General features: G+C 29.2%; 3 protein-coding genes across 5 annotated transcripts; 2 read left to right on the top strand and 1 right to left on the bottom strand.

The window, feature by feature from the left end:
• Window positions 1–1,057: 1,057 nt before the first annotated feature.
• Window positions 1,058–5,750, bottom strand: LOC114182286 (U4/U6 small nuclear ribonucleoprotein Prp31 homolog). Of its 3 annotated transcripts, none has more exons than XM_028069126.1 (8): window positions 5,618–5,706; window positions 5,431–5,496; window positions 5,194–5,312; window positions 3,771–4,663; window positions 3,582–3,652; window positions 3,028–3,130; window positions 2,796–2,871; window positions 1,058–1,615 (listed from the first exon to the last, which is right to left on the bottom strand). In XM_028069126.1, exons 4-8 carry the CDS (start codon window positions 4,640–4,642, stop codon window positions 1,508–1,510), a joined length of 1,230 nt encoding a protein of 409 aa, XP_027924927.1. In that variant the 5' UTR covers window positions 4,643–4,663; window positions 5,194–5,312; window positions 5,431–5,496; window positions 5,618–5,706; the 3' UTR covers window positions 1,058–1,507. The 3 variants fall into 3 exon arrangements, with proteins under 3 accessions (XP_027924927.1, XP_027924926.1, XP_027924925.1); XM_028069125.1 differs by lacking the exon at window positions 5,618–5,706 and adding an exon at window positions 4,989–5,069 and having other exon boundaries at window positions 5,175–5,312; XM_028069124.1 differs by having other exon boundaries at window positions 1,061–1,615; window positions 5,175–5,312; window positions 5,618–5,750.
• A 2,336-nt stretch (window positions 5,751–8,086) lies between these two features.
• On the top strand, window positions 8,087–8,844 carry LOC114182768 (subtilisin inhibitor CLSI-II-like). Its single transcript, XM_028069707.1, has one exon. It carries the CDS (start codon window positions 8,123–8,125, stop codon window positions 8,735–8,737), a length of 615 nt encoding a protein of 204 aa, XP_027925508.1. The 5' UTR covers window positions 8,087–8,122; the 3' UTR covers window positions 8,738–8,844.
• Window positions 8,845–13,892: 5,048 nt separating this feature from the next.
• LOC114182613 (subtilisin inhibitor CLSI-II-like) lies at window positions 13,893–14,700 on the top strand. Its single transcript, XM_028069511.1, has one exon. The coding sequence runs from the start codon at window positions 13,924–13,926 to the stop codon at window positions 14,539–14,541; it is 618 nt and encodes a 205-aa protein (XP_027925312.1). The 5' UTR covers window positions 13,893–13,923; the 3' UTR covers window positions 14,542–14,700.
• Window positions 14,701–15,372: the final 672 nt, after the last annotated feature.

Here is a 15,372-nt window from a genome sequence, read left to right as displayed (position 1 = left end):
AAGTCTGGATAATCTTAATAATTTCCTACCAAGTCCCTATTCAATAAATCTTGCATAAAAGTGAAATATTTTCTACCTTAAAAGTCATTCTACTTTAATCTCATCACAATCATCTATTTGACACAACTTTCTCATCAAATGTTATCGCTGCATTCATACTCCAACCACCACATTAATATATATCTTACACAATTACCAATTCCATAAATTTATTTTATTATCTTAGTTAAAACCTTTCTTTCTCCTAAGCAGCACTATGTCTTACCCCAACGAGTAAATATTAAAAGAAAATTCTTCAATTTTTTTTTTTTAATTTTGTAATTATTATCAGTCACATTCTATATTTTAATAACAAAATATTATTTTAGGTATCTATACAATAACTTTATGACAATTATGCTTTTAGTTATGAACACATTAACATACTATTTTATACGGTTAACTAACCAAATAATTGCTATAACAGTTAAATAATATGTAACTCAAAAGTTAAAAAAAAAAAATTGAATTACACAATATAAAAATAAAAAATAATTTCCTGATTGCACAATATAAAAGTTAAAAATGACTTTCAGATTATATAGCCGAGAAACTATTATTTTCCTAAAAAAATTTTCGCATTACATGATATACAAGTCAGGTGAATTTCAAGTTGTGCAAATAAAAAATGACATTTTTGGCTTCCAGATTATCCGTTCCAAAAGTCATTTCTCATTTTTGCTTTCACATTGTACAATATCTGAAAGTGTTTTTTTTTTTTTTTAAAAAAAACATTTCTAAAGTGTACAATTCTAAAATAAAAAATGACTTCAAATTTATAATCCAGTAATCTTTCAAATTACATAATCCAAAAATTAAAAATTACTTTAAAATTGTACAATCTAAAAATCTTTTTGTTTTTAGGTTCTGTAATTCAGAAATCTATTTTTAAGAAAAAAAAATGACTTACAAATTGTGTAACACAAAAATAATCTTCTGCTTCCAAAAAAAACAAAAATCATTTTCATATTCGTCGAGATGGACAAATTATAAGGGGTGCAGCAAGAATTTGCTAAAATTGTTAGCAAAGAAGCTTGATCTCAATTGACACAAAAATTGGGATAAAAAAAAATACAGCAACACACTTTCAGTCCAGAAAGGGTAATCTGAAATATAAAACTACATTCCGGGTTACCCTATTCATTGATAAAAGGGTGTTGATTTGAGTCTCATTGGGGTGCATGAAATACCAAAACTTGGTCCATTCCAATGAGAATGTTTTTTTTTTCTCAAGCTAACTCATGAAAATGGTCACTATATCGATCATCATTTATGTTACTACGAAAAGCAACCTGGTACAAGGCATAGCAGAAGTCATATACAAGCGAACTTATCAACAACATAACACGGCTACTCTTCAAAAATCTATGATAAAACTGTGAAGTAATATCCATCGGCATCAACAGTTTCCAGGCATGTTAACCAAGGATTGTTGGGACTGAATGAGAATTTGAATTCATGCACGGTTTCATGTCCTCTTAATTCTCGAAAATGTTCCTGTTTCAGAGAAGTAGGTGCTTTGAGTTCCGCTACCAAGTTGATGTGCATGAGCCTGTGGATTTGTCAGCTCAATCCCCTGAAAAACAATACAAGTAACTCAATGTTAATGCAAAACTTAAACGAAAAAAAAAGTAACTGATTATTGTGCTAAAAGTGCTATCAAAATCAAGTATTCCATTGTCCATCATAAATATCAGTTAAATTATTGATATGAACTAACTCATAAGAAAGAACACGTGTATATGCTATCCGATATAAATCCTGCGAACATTTATCCCAATTTTATATTGTTGTCTAATTTAAAATAGGATTTCACAACTAACGTGTTTAAGATTATTTTCTTGCCTCCTTTACTACCTGCTTCTCTTTTTTTGAAAAAACAGAAGGATGCTTCTCATGTTTTCTAACCTAGTAAAACATATCCAAAATTCAAACTGAATTTACTAAGTATAGTTATAAGATGCATTAGATTACACCCAGTCTACAAATCTTTTACGTCTCTTAGTATCAATCAAAACCAAAAGTGTGGTACCGAAATCATCAGTTGGAAATACCAAGCAAACAGAAGGCAGAACAGAAGCACATAGGGAACTTCGAACTCAAAAGTCTTTCCACTGTTTTATACATAATATAGGCATAAGGTTTCACAAGGGCACATAAGGACAGAACAACTTTCCAAAGCTTAACCTAGGGCAAGAAGACGTTTTTGCCAAAGCTAAGAAGTAATAGAAATATTTGCTGGAAGTATCCACCATAAGCTGTGTCTTGTACACTATATTTTGATGCCTTCACAATAAGATATTGTAGGTATACAAAGAGTTATTACTTATTATTGTAATTATTTCAAGGGTAGTAGAGTTTTATATAATGTACCCTCTTGCACTGGTTTACAATCAAGGAATTGAATCATATTTCCTACTCAATTTTTCAAGTATGTTCAACTTATTATATTAATAGTGAATCTTACTATTCACAATACTATGGATATATAAAAGCTAAAACATTTAAAATGCTAAACAATATTCTCATTCACAGCTTCCCACATCCAATTTGGGAGAAATTCACTAATTTTCCATCGATGGCGGAATGACTGCTATTTCGAAGACTATAGGTACATGCTAAATAATTTAAATGCTAAACAATGTTTCCAGTTACAACTTCTCATAACAATTTTGTGAAAAATTCGCTACTTTTGCACTAGTTAGGTACTAGAGAGCAGGAGAAAATATACAAAAACAACAAAAAGATGAGCAAACCTGCACTGGTGTGAATGCAAGACTTGATGTCAAACCAGATGTAGCACCACTGCTACCATAATTCTTTTCCTTGAATCTGACAAATGAAAAATAGTCCACCAGAATTGTCATCGTGGTCAGTCAGATAAATAATGTACTGGAGACATAGATGGTAATTTATCATCTTGCAACAAAATCAGAATATCAAGTAACTATAACATAATATAGAACTCAAGCAATGAGAAGCACTTACCTTTTTGCAACTTTTGCAGCAAGTTTGCTTTGACCAACAGACACACGCAGTTTGCCACTGCCAGCCTGACCAAGCATTCCATAGCCCTCACCCAGACCATCTCCTATAATTCACACGTGCATAAAAGTATAAGAATAAAAGGAGAGATTAAAATTTTTCTATTTTAAGTTTCAAAAGGATTTCATATTCTCTTCAATCCTCTTTTTCACCAACAGCCTAATAGAATATCACATTCCTTTTTTCCGACTACCACCAACTACATTGGCGGGTGGATATATTTTCACTTCCCTCCCTTATTTTTCCCACTAATCCTTCACTTTCCTTATGTGATCGGTATTGGTTCTTATCATACGGTTTTGCATCACTATCACAACTTAATTATTAAAAGTCTAATTACTTCCCGTTCTTCTTTTTATTCCATCTAAATAATCCCTAACTCCCTGTAATTTTCAATATAATAAATATAAATTCAAGCATCAAATTAAAAAATCAAAAGGAAAAAATTGCTATGCAAATGTAATCAGATAAGGACAAGAACAAACTGGTAAAATTACCTAATGAACTCTCTTCTGGGACTCCAAATTGCATCCTATTGGCTAACTTCCTCATATCTGTTATTGCATACCTGTAATTAGAATCAACAGGTCATAAATTAAAAAGCAAAAGAAAAGGCATAAGGCAGTATACCTTCAACACAGCTACCTAAAAATCCAGTACAAACAAGAATTTAAGACTATGCTAACCTTTCCTTCATCTTCCTAAGCCGTCGACCACCTCTCTTCTTTTTAGGCTCAGAATCAGGAACTGGAAGTGGTTTTGGTTGCTTTGCAGGAGGGGGCTCCTGCCACTTCTCAATTTTTTTGTGAATCTCATCCTTGAAAGCCCTTCCAGTATTTCCAGATGGATCCCCCCGTATTGAATCTACACGTGCTGCAAGTGTCGACTTCGCAGCCAGGAGTCGACATGCTCGCATCCTTAGAGATGGAGGAGTAGTCTGAAATATCTCTGTTTGCTCGAGGTAACCTACACGAAATTGAGATGTGGCTGTGGAGAACCCAGCAAGATTTTTCTTCTTGGCACCTAGAAGCTGAACATTACAAGCAGGCATCTTTGCTAGAGATGCTAGACCACCAGCTGTGCCCATGAGTTTAGCTGCAACAGCACTTCCAACAATAGCAGAGAGATTGGGTGCAATGTAGCCCATTCTACTCTCAACGAAATCTAGAACTTTCTTCTTCGCTGAATCAAGATCAAGTGCTCGATCACAGGCCTCAACAGTCTTACTAAGGACTTCTTCCGGAAGAGGCTTGCCAGTTGTAGTTGAAGCAGTAACAGACACAACCATTATAATGGCTGAGGGTAAAAGCCCTTCTAAATCAACAAGAGTCAAATCCATTTCATTTCCTATCTTCTTAACAACACGTGCATAATCGATCGGGTGATGCACCAACGACTCAAGCTCAGGAAATTTCAATCGATATTTGTCACGAATAAAATTGTGGATTATGACAATTTCATTCTCAATGTCAACTGACAGAGCATTGCAATCCACAATCAATTGATATTCAGGATCATCTTCTAGATCCACTCCCTGAGTCGAGACATCTGACCCCATTTTAAGGGCCTCTTCCACTTTCTGCAATAAAAAGAAACATTATACCTTATTCATACACCAATGTCAATATGTACGTGTCTTAATAAATAAAACACCCTAGATATCAGGAAAAAAATGAAACTAAAAAGACAGAACAACACCATTTACAACATAAAAAAGAAAGAAACCTAAATCCCAGCTTAGACAAACTGATTTTAGATTCTACAAAAGTCAATAAAGCACCCAACAGCAATAGCAATAACAATGACTATTCACAGACAAGCCTGGTTTTAAATTGTGACAGTAGTAGTAGTAGCAATTTTGGAGGTCCCACCAACAACAACTGGGAGCAAGGTTTTAAGCTGACCATGATTTTGGCTGCAACATCAAGTTTTATAGGGTGTCTGCAACTCTAACAAGATCACAATGGTGGCTGCATCAACAACATCTGTCCCCAATTTGGCGTAATATTAAGGAACACGATGAAACAGCGTCCACAATTTAAATGCTTCACTGCGGTCAATCGCTTCAAAAGAAATGAGGAGCAACTAACCTGTATAATATCAATGTACCTCTGTGTTTTCTGCAACTTGGAAACACTGTCCAAGTCATCATAGTTGAGGTTTTCTAGGTCAGCCAGATCACCATCAACATCCTCTTCCATGTCAGCAGCATCAACATCGTTATCCTCCTGAAACAAAAGGAACCAACCACCTTATTCGTAACAAAACTTTTCCTGAATTCTTTCAAACTTGGCAGTTTAGATAAAAAAAAAAAAAAAAGACGAAGAAGAAGAAGAAGAAGCTTACCGGAATTTCTGCCTCGTTATCCGACAGTTCATCGAGGTCGGCGAGAAAAGAATCAGCAAGGGTAGCCTGCAATCAAATACGCACAATAATAAAATCCCAAATGTTCATACTTCAAAATTAAAATTTGAAACTGAAAATGTCAATTAAAACACAGAAAACAAAACGGGAAAAAATAACAAAAACAAACCATGTCTATGGACGAGGTTGGTAGAATCGATGTTGTTGTGAATTGGTATTCTGGTTAGTGACCTTCCAGAACTCAGAAAATAGGATTAGAGAATCAAGGATGAAAGCACGAGCGTGAACGTAATGGGCTCAACTTATTTGGATGAAGGGTATTTCTTCCTGCACCCTCTTCTTTTCTTCCTGCAACTCCACAACTCAAGTGAAATGACTTAAGTATTCTTCGTTCAAAAATTATTTAAAACCCTAATATTTCACCTCAGCTTTCGGGACTTTTTTTTTTAATTTATAATCCAAATTTGTATTTCATATTATGTAATGTAAATTTATATTTTGAATTATACATGTTTAAAATTAATATTTTTAAATTTTGGATTGTATAATCAAAATATTTTTACAGATAGTATAATCGAACCTAAACAGGGGGTGATAAAGAAATTCTCTTGGATGAAATACCTAACTAATCCCGTTTTTTCATAAGGAAAATGATATTTTAACCCACTTTTTTTGACCCACTTTTAACTCATTGCTTTAACCACCATTAGATCATCTTTTTTTATTCTTTTTAGTGATGTGATGTATGATCTAATGGTGATTGAAGTGGTGGGTTAAAAGTGAGTCAAAAAAAGTGGATTAAAGTATCATTGTCCTTTTCATAAATCCTCGTCTTCCACGTAATAAAGTAAAAGGTTAAGGATGGGTTTGAATGAAATTTTCTTTTAAGAAAATTAATACAAAAAGTAATTATTATAATCTTTTTAGATATTTTTTACTTTAAAAGAAAATTACAAATTAAAAGTTACTTAGTTTTATAAACTATTCAAAGTAGTTAATAAAAATAAATTGGTAAAGTTGTTTTCAAAAACATAGAGGAACACTTTTAATTATTCAAAAGCTCTTCAATTTTAATTTTAAGCTAAAACAAACTCACCTTAAATATAGTTTTAAACACTGTCAAATGAAAAAGGTTTGATTTCAATATTTATAAGAAACAAATCTTAATTTTTTTATCCTTTAAAAGTTTTTGGTCAATTAATTTTAGTCCTTACAAAAAATGAAAAAAGTTTTCTCTTTGTAAAATATTTTCCCCTAATTTTCACCCTTCTAAATATTAAAATCGCTACTTTGTATCGCTAGCATTCATTTTAAGATAGATAACTAACATTTCACATTTCATGAGTGTTAGATATTCTCATTATATTAAATATATTATTGACATGACTTGGAACAGTTTGTTGACTTTTTATATTAAAATTACATATTACCGAGATCAATAGTAGTGACTTACAATATTAAAGAATAATATATATATATATATATATATATATATATAAAATAAAATATATATAATTAGTAAAACAATAATAATAAAATATATATAAATTTAAATAAAAAAATTATTTGTACATATAATTAATTATAATTTTAATATAATTATTATGTATTGCAATAATGTATTGAATTCATAATCGGTGACTCCTTTATTTATTTAATTGGCAAATTCGTTTGAATGAGAAAAGTTAAAATTAAACTTTTATTATTTGTTGTCTTTACACAATTTTTCGAACTATCTTCTTCTTTTCATGGTATTTGTGCATATATAGCATAGTATTAAAACGAATCCAAACACATTAAGGATAGTTAATGTCTTTTATTGAATACGTTTTTGTGAGTCAAATATATCAATTTCATAATTCTAATACAGTAAAATATAAATACACATATATTAAAACTGAAATTGGAAAAGGATATTCTCAGTTGGTCAATTAATTAGTTTGAAAGAAAATATATCTACAATGAATGAAACACTTTAAATTCAACTAATGTACACACAAGCATCGTTGCTTCTTTGTTACGCATTTTTTAAATATACATAATATTATATTAATAAGTGATATTATATTAATAGATGATGATGATATAATATTATTAAGTTAATATATAAAATAAAATTATATTTATTAAAAATAAAGTAAAATATATAAAAAAAGATAAGAGAATAACTGTTAATAAATAGAAAAAAAAGAGAAGAGCAGATAAATGATTTTATAAAAACTTTATAAAAATAACTATTAATTTTTAAAAACCTTATAAATAATTATATTTTAAAAAATAAAATTGTTATTTTAAAATGTACACGAAATTCTTTATATATTGTTATAGATTAAACATATCATTATTAATGCATTCACCACAGAAAATATTAGTTATTAAATACTTATTACTATATTGACTAATTAGCAAGATGAAAAAATACATTAAGACTCACTAATTACATTACTAAGATGAGATCTACTACATTAATAGAACATTATACAATTTGGAAACACCTTTGAAAAACTACGAATCAAAAGTATTTATTTTGGACCATCAACCAACAAATTCGAAAAAAAAAAAATTGCTTCATATGAAACCCTAAGCGAATCCTTATAAAAGGAGGTTGAACCAGCAACACAAAAAACATCATCGACATCATCGACATAAACCTAAACCAGCCAAACACAGAAACATGATGAAGTCTGCACCATCTCTCACCCTTTCCTTCTTCTTCCTCTTTGCCATCACCACCATCAACTTCACACCATCGTTCTCAGAAGCTTCCGAAAAAGTGGTAGACTCACAAGAAAGACCCGTTTCTTCCGCTGCAAAATACTACGTTCTGCCATTTTTTTCTGGCCCAGAAGGTGGCGGTGTAACATTAGGTCAAGCTGAGAACTCAGCATGCCCTGTTGCTGTTCTACAAACTACCGATGAGAGTGACCGTGGCCTGGCCGTGAAGTTCGGCACCGGAGGAAACACAAGCTCCGGTGACATCTTCACAGAAAAGCCTTTGGATGTTGCGTTTGTAGATAAACCTTCGTGTGCTTCATCTTCCAACTGGGTGGTGGTTTCTGATGATTTTCCGGGGATATGGGTGGGGATTGGTGGCGAGGGAGACCATCCGGGGAAGAAGGTAGTGACCGGAAAGTTTATCGTTCAGAAATTTGACGTGGGTTACAAGCTTGTGTTCTGTTTCGACAGCAGCAGCAATTGTTATGGCATTGGGAGACATGATGATGTGCAAGGAAGGCGTCTTGTGTTAAACAATAAACCCTTTGAGTTTTCGTTTAACTATGGTAGTTAATGCTGTTGGAGGTTCCACGAATTGTATAAAACCTCTGTTTTACAATAAAAGACCAACTATAGAATATGGTTTGATTTACTGGATTGTTATTCAAATGATTGTATATCGATGCATGTAATAATATTTATATGTTATAATAATATTAATTATATAAACCTGTCTTATTATAAAATCAGATTTCTATTCACTTTTATATATATATATATATATATATATATATATATATATATATATATATATATATATATATATATATATATATATATATATATATACGAGCGCGATACTAGCGAAACACAGACGTTATCGCGCCTGTATGTATATATTTTTTAAATATGCATGATATTATATTAGTAGATAATAATATTATAATATTATTAAGTTAATATATATATATATATATTAAAATTATATTTATTAAAAATAAAGTGAAATATATCAAAATAGATAAAAGAATAACCATTGATAAATATTAAAGAAGAGAAGAAGTATAGACATATGATTTTATAAAAAATTATAAAAGTAACGGTCAATTTTTAAAAATTTAATAAATTATTATATTTAAAGGATAAAATCGGTATTTTGAAAATTGGACACAAAAAAAGAAATTTCCTTTATATATTGTTATATATTGTTATGGGTATTATAAATTTTTCTTATTTTTAATTTCTTGATATAAGATTTTCAATCCAGTGTACTTTATTATTTTTTAGACGGTTGAAAAATGTATTATATACCAACTTTACATTATTTATTCATACTATAATTTAAAATGGTACTAATTTAGCTTATCACTAATTGAACTAAAGTATTGTGGTTTTAAAATAAAAATCGGTGTCATATTTATTTATTATAATTAAGTGATAATTGATTTTTACCTTATCACAAAATATAGGAAATGATTATAAATGTTTTAAAATAGATTATGAAATAATTTAATGTGTTACTATTAATATATTTTCATATATAAAATAATTCAATAATTATACTAATTTAACTAAAATATTATACAAGTTTAATCATTATTAAAAATTTTCATATTACACATAACTTTTTCTACAAATTTATTAAAAAATTTATAAGAAATTTTTTTCTTATTACTTTTTCTAAAAATTTTAATTGATAAATAATTTTTTCATGCATAATTATTTTTTAAAAATTATAAAATTTATAAGTATTTTGTATAATTATTTTGCGAAAAAAGGTTTCATATACAATATTTTTGAAAAAAATTGGTAACAACTTTTTACAATTTTTTTTAACTATTTTTTTTAAAAAAAAATTCACAGGAGATATAAATTTTTTCGGTAGTGAACCGTGAAATAATAAAATAGGTATAGTCGTTTATATATATTTTATTTATTTTTTAACGCTCCTGAACTGTATAGTTTTTATTTTTTGTTGTAGCACATGTTTCGCACAATTCAATAACCATGAAATAGAAATTGAAGATGCATTTTAAACCTCTGACAAAGTAGGAAATTATAGATCGAAATATGTGGTAAAGTAGGATACACTTATGATGATGATTAAACGAAAATGGAAAATACCAGAATAATAGTTGCTACTCTCGTCAATGATGATAGCGATGACAATTATAGTGATATATGAATGGTAATACTATTAGGATAATAATAATAATTAATGAAAATGTAATGAATCAATGGTCTTCACTTAATGTGTATAAAAATGGGTTGAATTGTGTTTCTCTTTATTTAGTATAAGATTGATCAGATTGACATACTATTATTTTTTGTTAAATTTATATTATTTTGAAAAGAAATAATATCTAACCTTACACTAAAAGACAATTTCAAATGAGCTTATATTAGTGCTAATTATAATATTCGTAGTTTCTTATATAATAAATAGTTTTAAAACGGTGTTTACACACCTATTGATGTTCTTTTGAATTTTTTCTATATGAATGAACATTATTATTTTCAAGGAGATTTGGAGATGGAGAAAATATGGATAAAAATATAAATTAATTCTTTAGAAATATGTAACAACAAAATAAATATAGATAAATAAATAAATTAATATTAAATGACTGAAAAACTATTTTTTAGAACACATATCAACGTAATAAATATAGATAATAAAATAAATTTTCTAATATAATCTTTTCTTATATTTATATATTTATAGTAAATAATAATAACTATTATAATAAAGAAGGTTAAATATGTTTTTAGTCCCTTAACTTTCGGTAAATTTTGGAATTAGTCCATTTTGAAATTTTGGATCAATTTAGTCCTTAATCTTTTGTGATACGTGAATTTAGTCATTTTAATCAAATTTTGTTAAGTTTATTTGACATTTCAAGCGTGTTTCATAATAATATTTGACTTAACACAAAGCAAAAATGTGTCAAACAGTATAAACAACTTAAATACAATCCTGAAATGCATATGAAACATCAAATAAACCTACCAAAATTTGATTAAAATGACTAAATCCATGCATTTCGAAAGATGAAGGACTAAATTGGTCCAAAGTTTCAAAATAGACTAATTCCAAAATTCACTTAAAGTTAAGGGACCAAAAACATATTTAATCCTTATAATAATATAAAAGTCTAAGGACATATGCTTATAATACACTTATAAAAGAAAATGTTAACACCCCTAATATATTTTTCCAAGATCCACCCATAACTAAGATATATGCTTAAATTGAATAATGATATTTTAACCCATTTTTTTATCTACTTTTAACCCACTACTTCAATCGTCATTAGATCATTTATTTTGATTATTTTTAATGATATAATATGATGATCTAATAGTAATTAAAATGATAGGTTAAAAGTAAAAAAAAAATGGATTAAAATATCATTATCAACTTAAATTATTTTTGAAAAACTCTAAGTATCACTTCTGATTCTTAGACTAGTAAAGCTGAGTGAAGACTTGGATCTTTTGCGAGCAAAAGATGTAACCTTTCTGAACCTGCTAGACTTGAATCTGCAGCGCCTTGATCAACCCTTGATGGCATTGTCTGAACACTCCGGTCTCCTTCTTTCTAACACAAACAGAAAGCCTTAGTCCATTTATGGATGAAGGAAGGCCTTGAGCAGTGACCACTTTAACAGAAAACAAACAATTTAGTTTTTTCATTCCAATATGATAAATTGTCCTTAAAGGGTTCCACCTCCAAATTCCTATCTTCTCATTTTCCATGTTATCAAACTTCTTGGTATTGTTGAAATTAATCAAAGAGTTGTTTGTTTCTTTTATAGTTGCAATAACTATAATATTTCGTGTGTGATTGTAATAACTGTCATCCTGACAGTTTATATAATTTGTGTATTGCTGTTGCAGTTAATAAGAAAATTTTTATCCTGTTTTTCTCTGCATATTGTGTGTGTGCGTGACCTGTAGTGTTAGACAGTTCCAACAGGTATGTGACTGAATGAGAGTTATCTTGGCATCTTCAAGCTTTGGCCTTGGAGACAAGGACATGCCACGAGATCTAGTTACGGATGACTTAAGAATTTGAGAGACTTAAAACAAATTTAAAATTATCAATTTTTATTTTTTTTAAATATATTAATTATAAAAAAAATTAAATTCTTTTATCTTAAATATAATTTCATAATTAATTTAATAAAGGTATATTAATATTAAAAAAATTGAAGTTTTTAATTTTTTAAATATAATTTTATAATTAATTTAATAAAGATATATTAGTATTAAAAAAATTAAGCTTTTTTTTTCTAAATAATTCTATAATTAATTTAATAGAAAAAAAATAGTACTAAAAATAAATTTTTTGAATTTTTTTAGTTAAAAATCTAAATCAAATATTTTACCTGCTTTACTGTTGAGTTGGTTCTAGACCGAGTTTTGTTGTCTTGTTTATTGTTAACTTTAGCAATGTCATTGCCATCTTCGGCCGACGGGACAAAAGGAGACGCGCCTGAGCTTGGTAGAGCTAATGAAACTGTTATTATTCTGGTTCTGTCTGCGGAATGTGATTGGTAAAGGGTTTCACTAAGAGCTTCAAATTCTTGTAGGAGCTCATGAACATTGGAATTTCTCTTATTTTCTGTCATAATTGTGAACGAAGAAGTTGTTGCTACCAAAAACGAAGAGACAGTTTTGGGATGAGTAAGAGAAAAATGATGCTCACATTGGAAAGTTTGGTTAGTTAAATTTGGTGTAGGAGTTGTGCATTGGTGGTGGAAACAGTGAAGGTGTTGGAGCTTTCTCAACCAAGAATGTGATGAGGTATGTTAAATTTGGTTAGTTAAATTTTTCGAACTATCTTCTTCTTTTCATGCTATTTGTGCATATATATATATATATATATAGCATAGTATTAAAACGAATCCAAACACATTAAAGATAGTTAATATCTTTTATTGAATACGTTTTGTGAGTCAAATATATCAATCTCATAATTCTAATACAGTAAAATATAAATACACATATATAAAACTGAAATCGGAAAAGGATATTCTCAGTTGGTCGATTAATTAGTTTGTAAGAAAATATATCTACAATGAATGAAACACTTTAAATTCAACTGGCGTACAGGTCCGTGTATATAAATATACATGATATTATATTAATTGATGATGATAATGTAATTTTATTAAGTTAATATATAAAATAAAATTATATTATTAAAAATAAAGTAAAATATATCAAAAAAAAAATGAGAGAATAACTGTTAATAAATAAAGAAAAAAGAGAAAAACTTATGAACGATTTTATAAAAAAAATTATAAAAACAACCATTAATTTTTAAAATTTTTATAAATAATTATATTTTAAATGATAAAATTGTTATTTTAAAATGTGGATGAATATCTTCCTATATTATTATAGATGAAACGTATAATTATTAATGCATTCACCACAAAAAAAAATGATTAGTTATTAAAGACTTATTATTATATTGACTAATTAGTAAGATGAAAAAATACATTAATTAAGACTCACTAATTACATTACTAAAGTTAGATCTACTACATTAATAGAACACTATACAATTTGGAAACACCTTTGAAAAAACTACTAATCAAAAGTATTTATTTTGGACCATCAACCAACAAATTCGAAAAAAAAAATTAATTGCTTCATATGAAACCCTAAGCGAATCCTTATAAAAGGAGGTTGAACCAGCAACACAAAAAACATCATCGACATAAACCTAAACCAGCAAAACGCAGAAACATGGTGAAGTCTGCACCATCTCTCACCCTTTCCTTCTTCTTCCTCTTTGGCATCACCACCCTCAACTTCACACCATCGTTCTCAGAAGCTCCCGAAAAAGTGGTGGACTCACAAGAAAGACCCGTTTCTTCCGCTGCAAAATACTACCTTCTGCCATTTTTTCCTGGCCCAGAAGGTGGCGCTATAACATTAGGTCAAGCTGAGAACTCAGCATGCCCTGTTGCTGTTCTACAACCTACCGACGAGACTGACCCTGGCCTGGCTGTGAAGTTCGGCACCGGAGGAACAAGCTCCGGCGACATCTTCACAGAAACGCCTTTGGATGTTGCGTTTGTGGATAAACCTTCGTGTGCTTCATCTTTCAACTGGGTGGTGGTTTCTGATGATTTTCCGGGGATATGGGTGGGGATTGGTGGCGAGGGAGACCATCCGGGGAAGAAGGTAGTGCCCGGAAAGTTTATCGTTCAGAAATTTGGCTTGGGTTACAAGCTTGTGTTCTGTTTCGACAGCAGCGACAGCAGCACTTGTTATGGCATTGGGAGACACGATGATGTGCAAGAAAGGCGTCTTGTGTTAAACAATGAACCCTTTGAGTTTTCGATTATCAATGGTAGTTAATGCTGTTGGAGGTTCCACGAATTCTATAAAACCTCTGTTTTACAATAAAAGACCAACTATAGAATATGGTTTGATTTACTTTTACTGTATCGTTCTTCAAATGATCGTATATTGGTGCATGTAATTATATTTACATGTTATAATAATATTAATCCGTTCTTCAAATGATTGTATATCGGTGCATCTAGTTATATTTACATGTTATAATAATATTAATCCGGTAGATTAAATTAACAAACTTTAAAATTGATATGTGAAGAAGTGAGATTTAGTCATACATACCAACAAATCATAAATCAGTTTACAAGAGATTTTAAAAATGATTTTTTATACTGTAGTAATAAGAAGTAAATTTTAAATTTAACTCAATCTTCTAAATCTAATTTGTAAAATGAAGCTTGAATTCATTTATGTATTATAAATTCGCCTTCTATTTCATTGATACGAGACTTTGAAAATAGTGTACTCTATTATCTTTTGGACGGTTGAAAAATGTATTATGTACCAACTTCACATTATTTATTCGTACTATAATTTAAAATGGTACTAATTTAACCTATCACTAATTGAACTAAAGTATTGTGGTTTTAAAATAAAAATCGGTGTCATATATATTCATTATAATTAAGTGGGAATTTATTTTCACCTTATCGCAACATAGGAAATGATTATAAATGTTTAAAAACAGATTATGAAATAATTGAATGTGTTACTATTAATATATTTTTCATATATAAAAATAAATCAATAATTATACTAATTTAACTAAAACACTATACTAGTTTAATCACTATTAAAAAAAATTATATTACATATGATTTTTTCTACAAA

The sequence above is a fragment of the Vigna unguiculata genome, chromosome 4 (assembly GCF_004118075.2).
Source record: "Vigna unguiculata cultivar IT97K-499-35 chromosome 4, ASM411807v1, whole genome shotgun sequence".
Lineage (NCBI taxonomy): Eukaryota > Viridiplantae > Streptophyta > Magnoliopsida > Fabales > Fabaceae > Vigna > Vigna unguiculata.
Note: the sequence above shows the minus strand (reverse complement) of the source record. Positions and strands in the feature narration are given on the sequence as shown.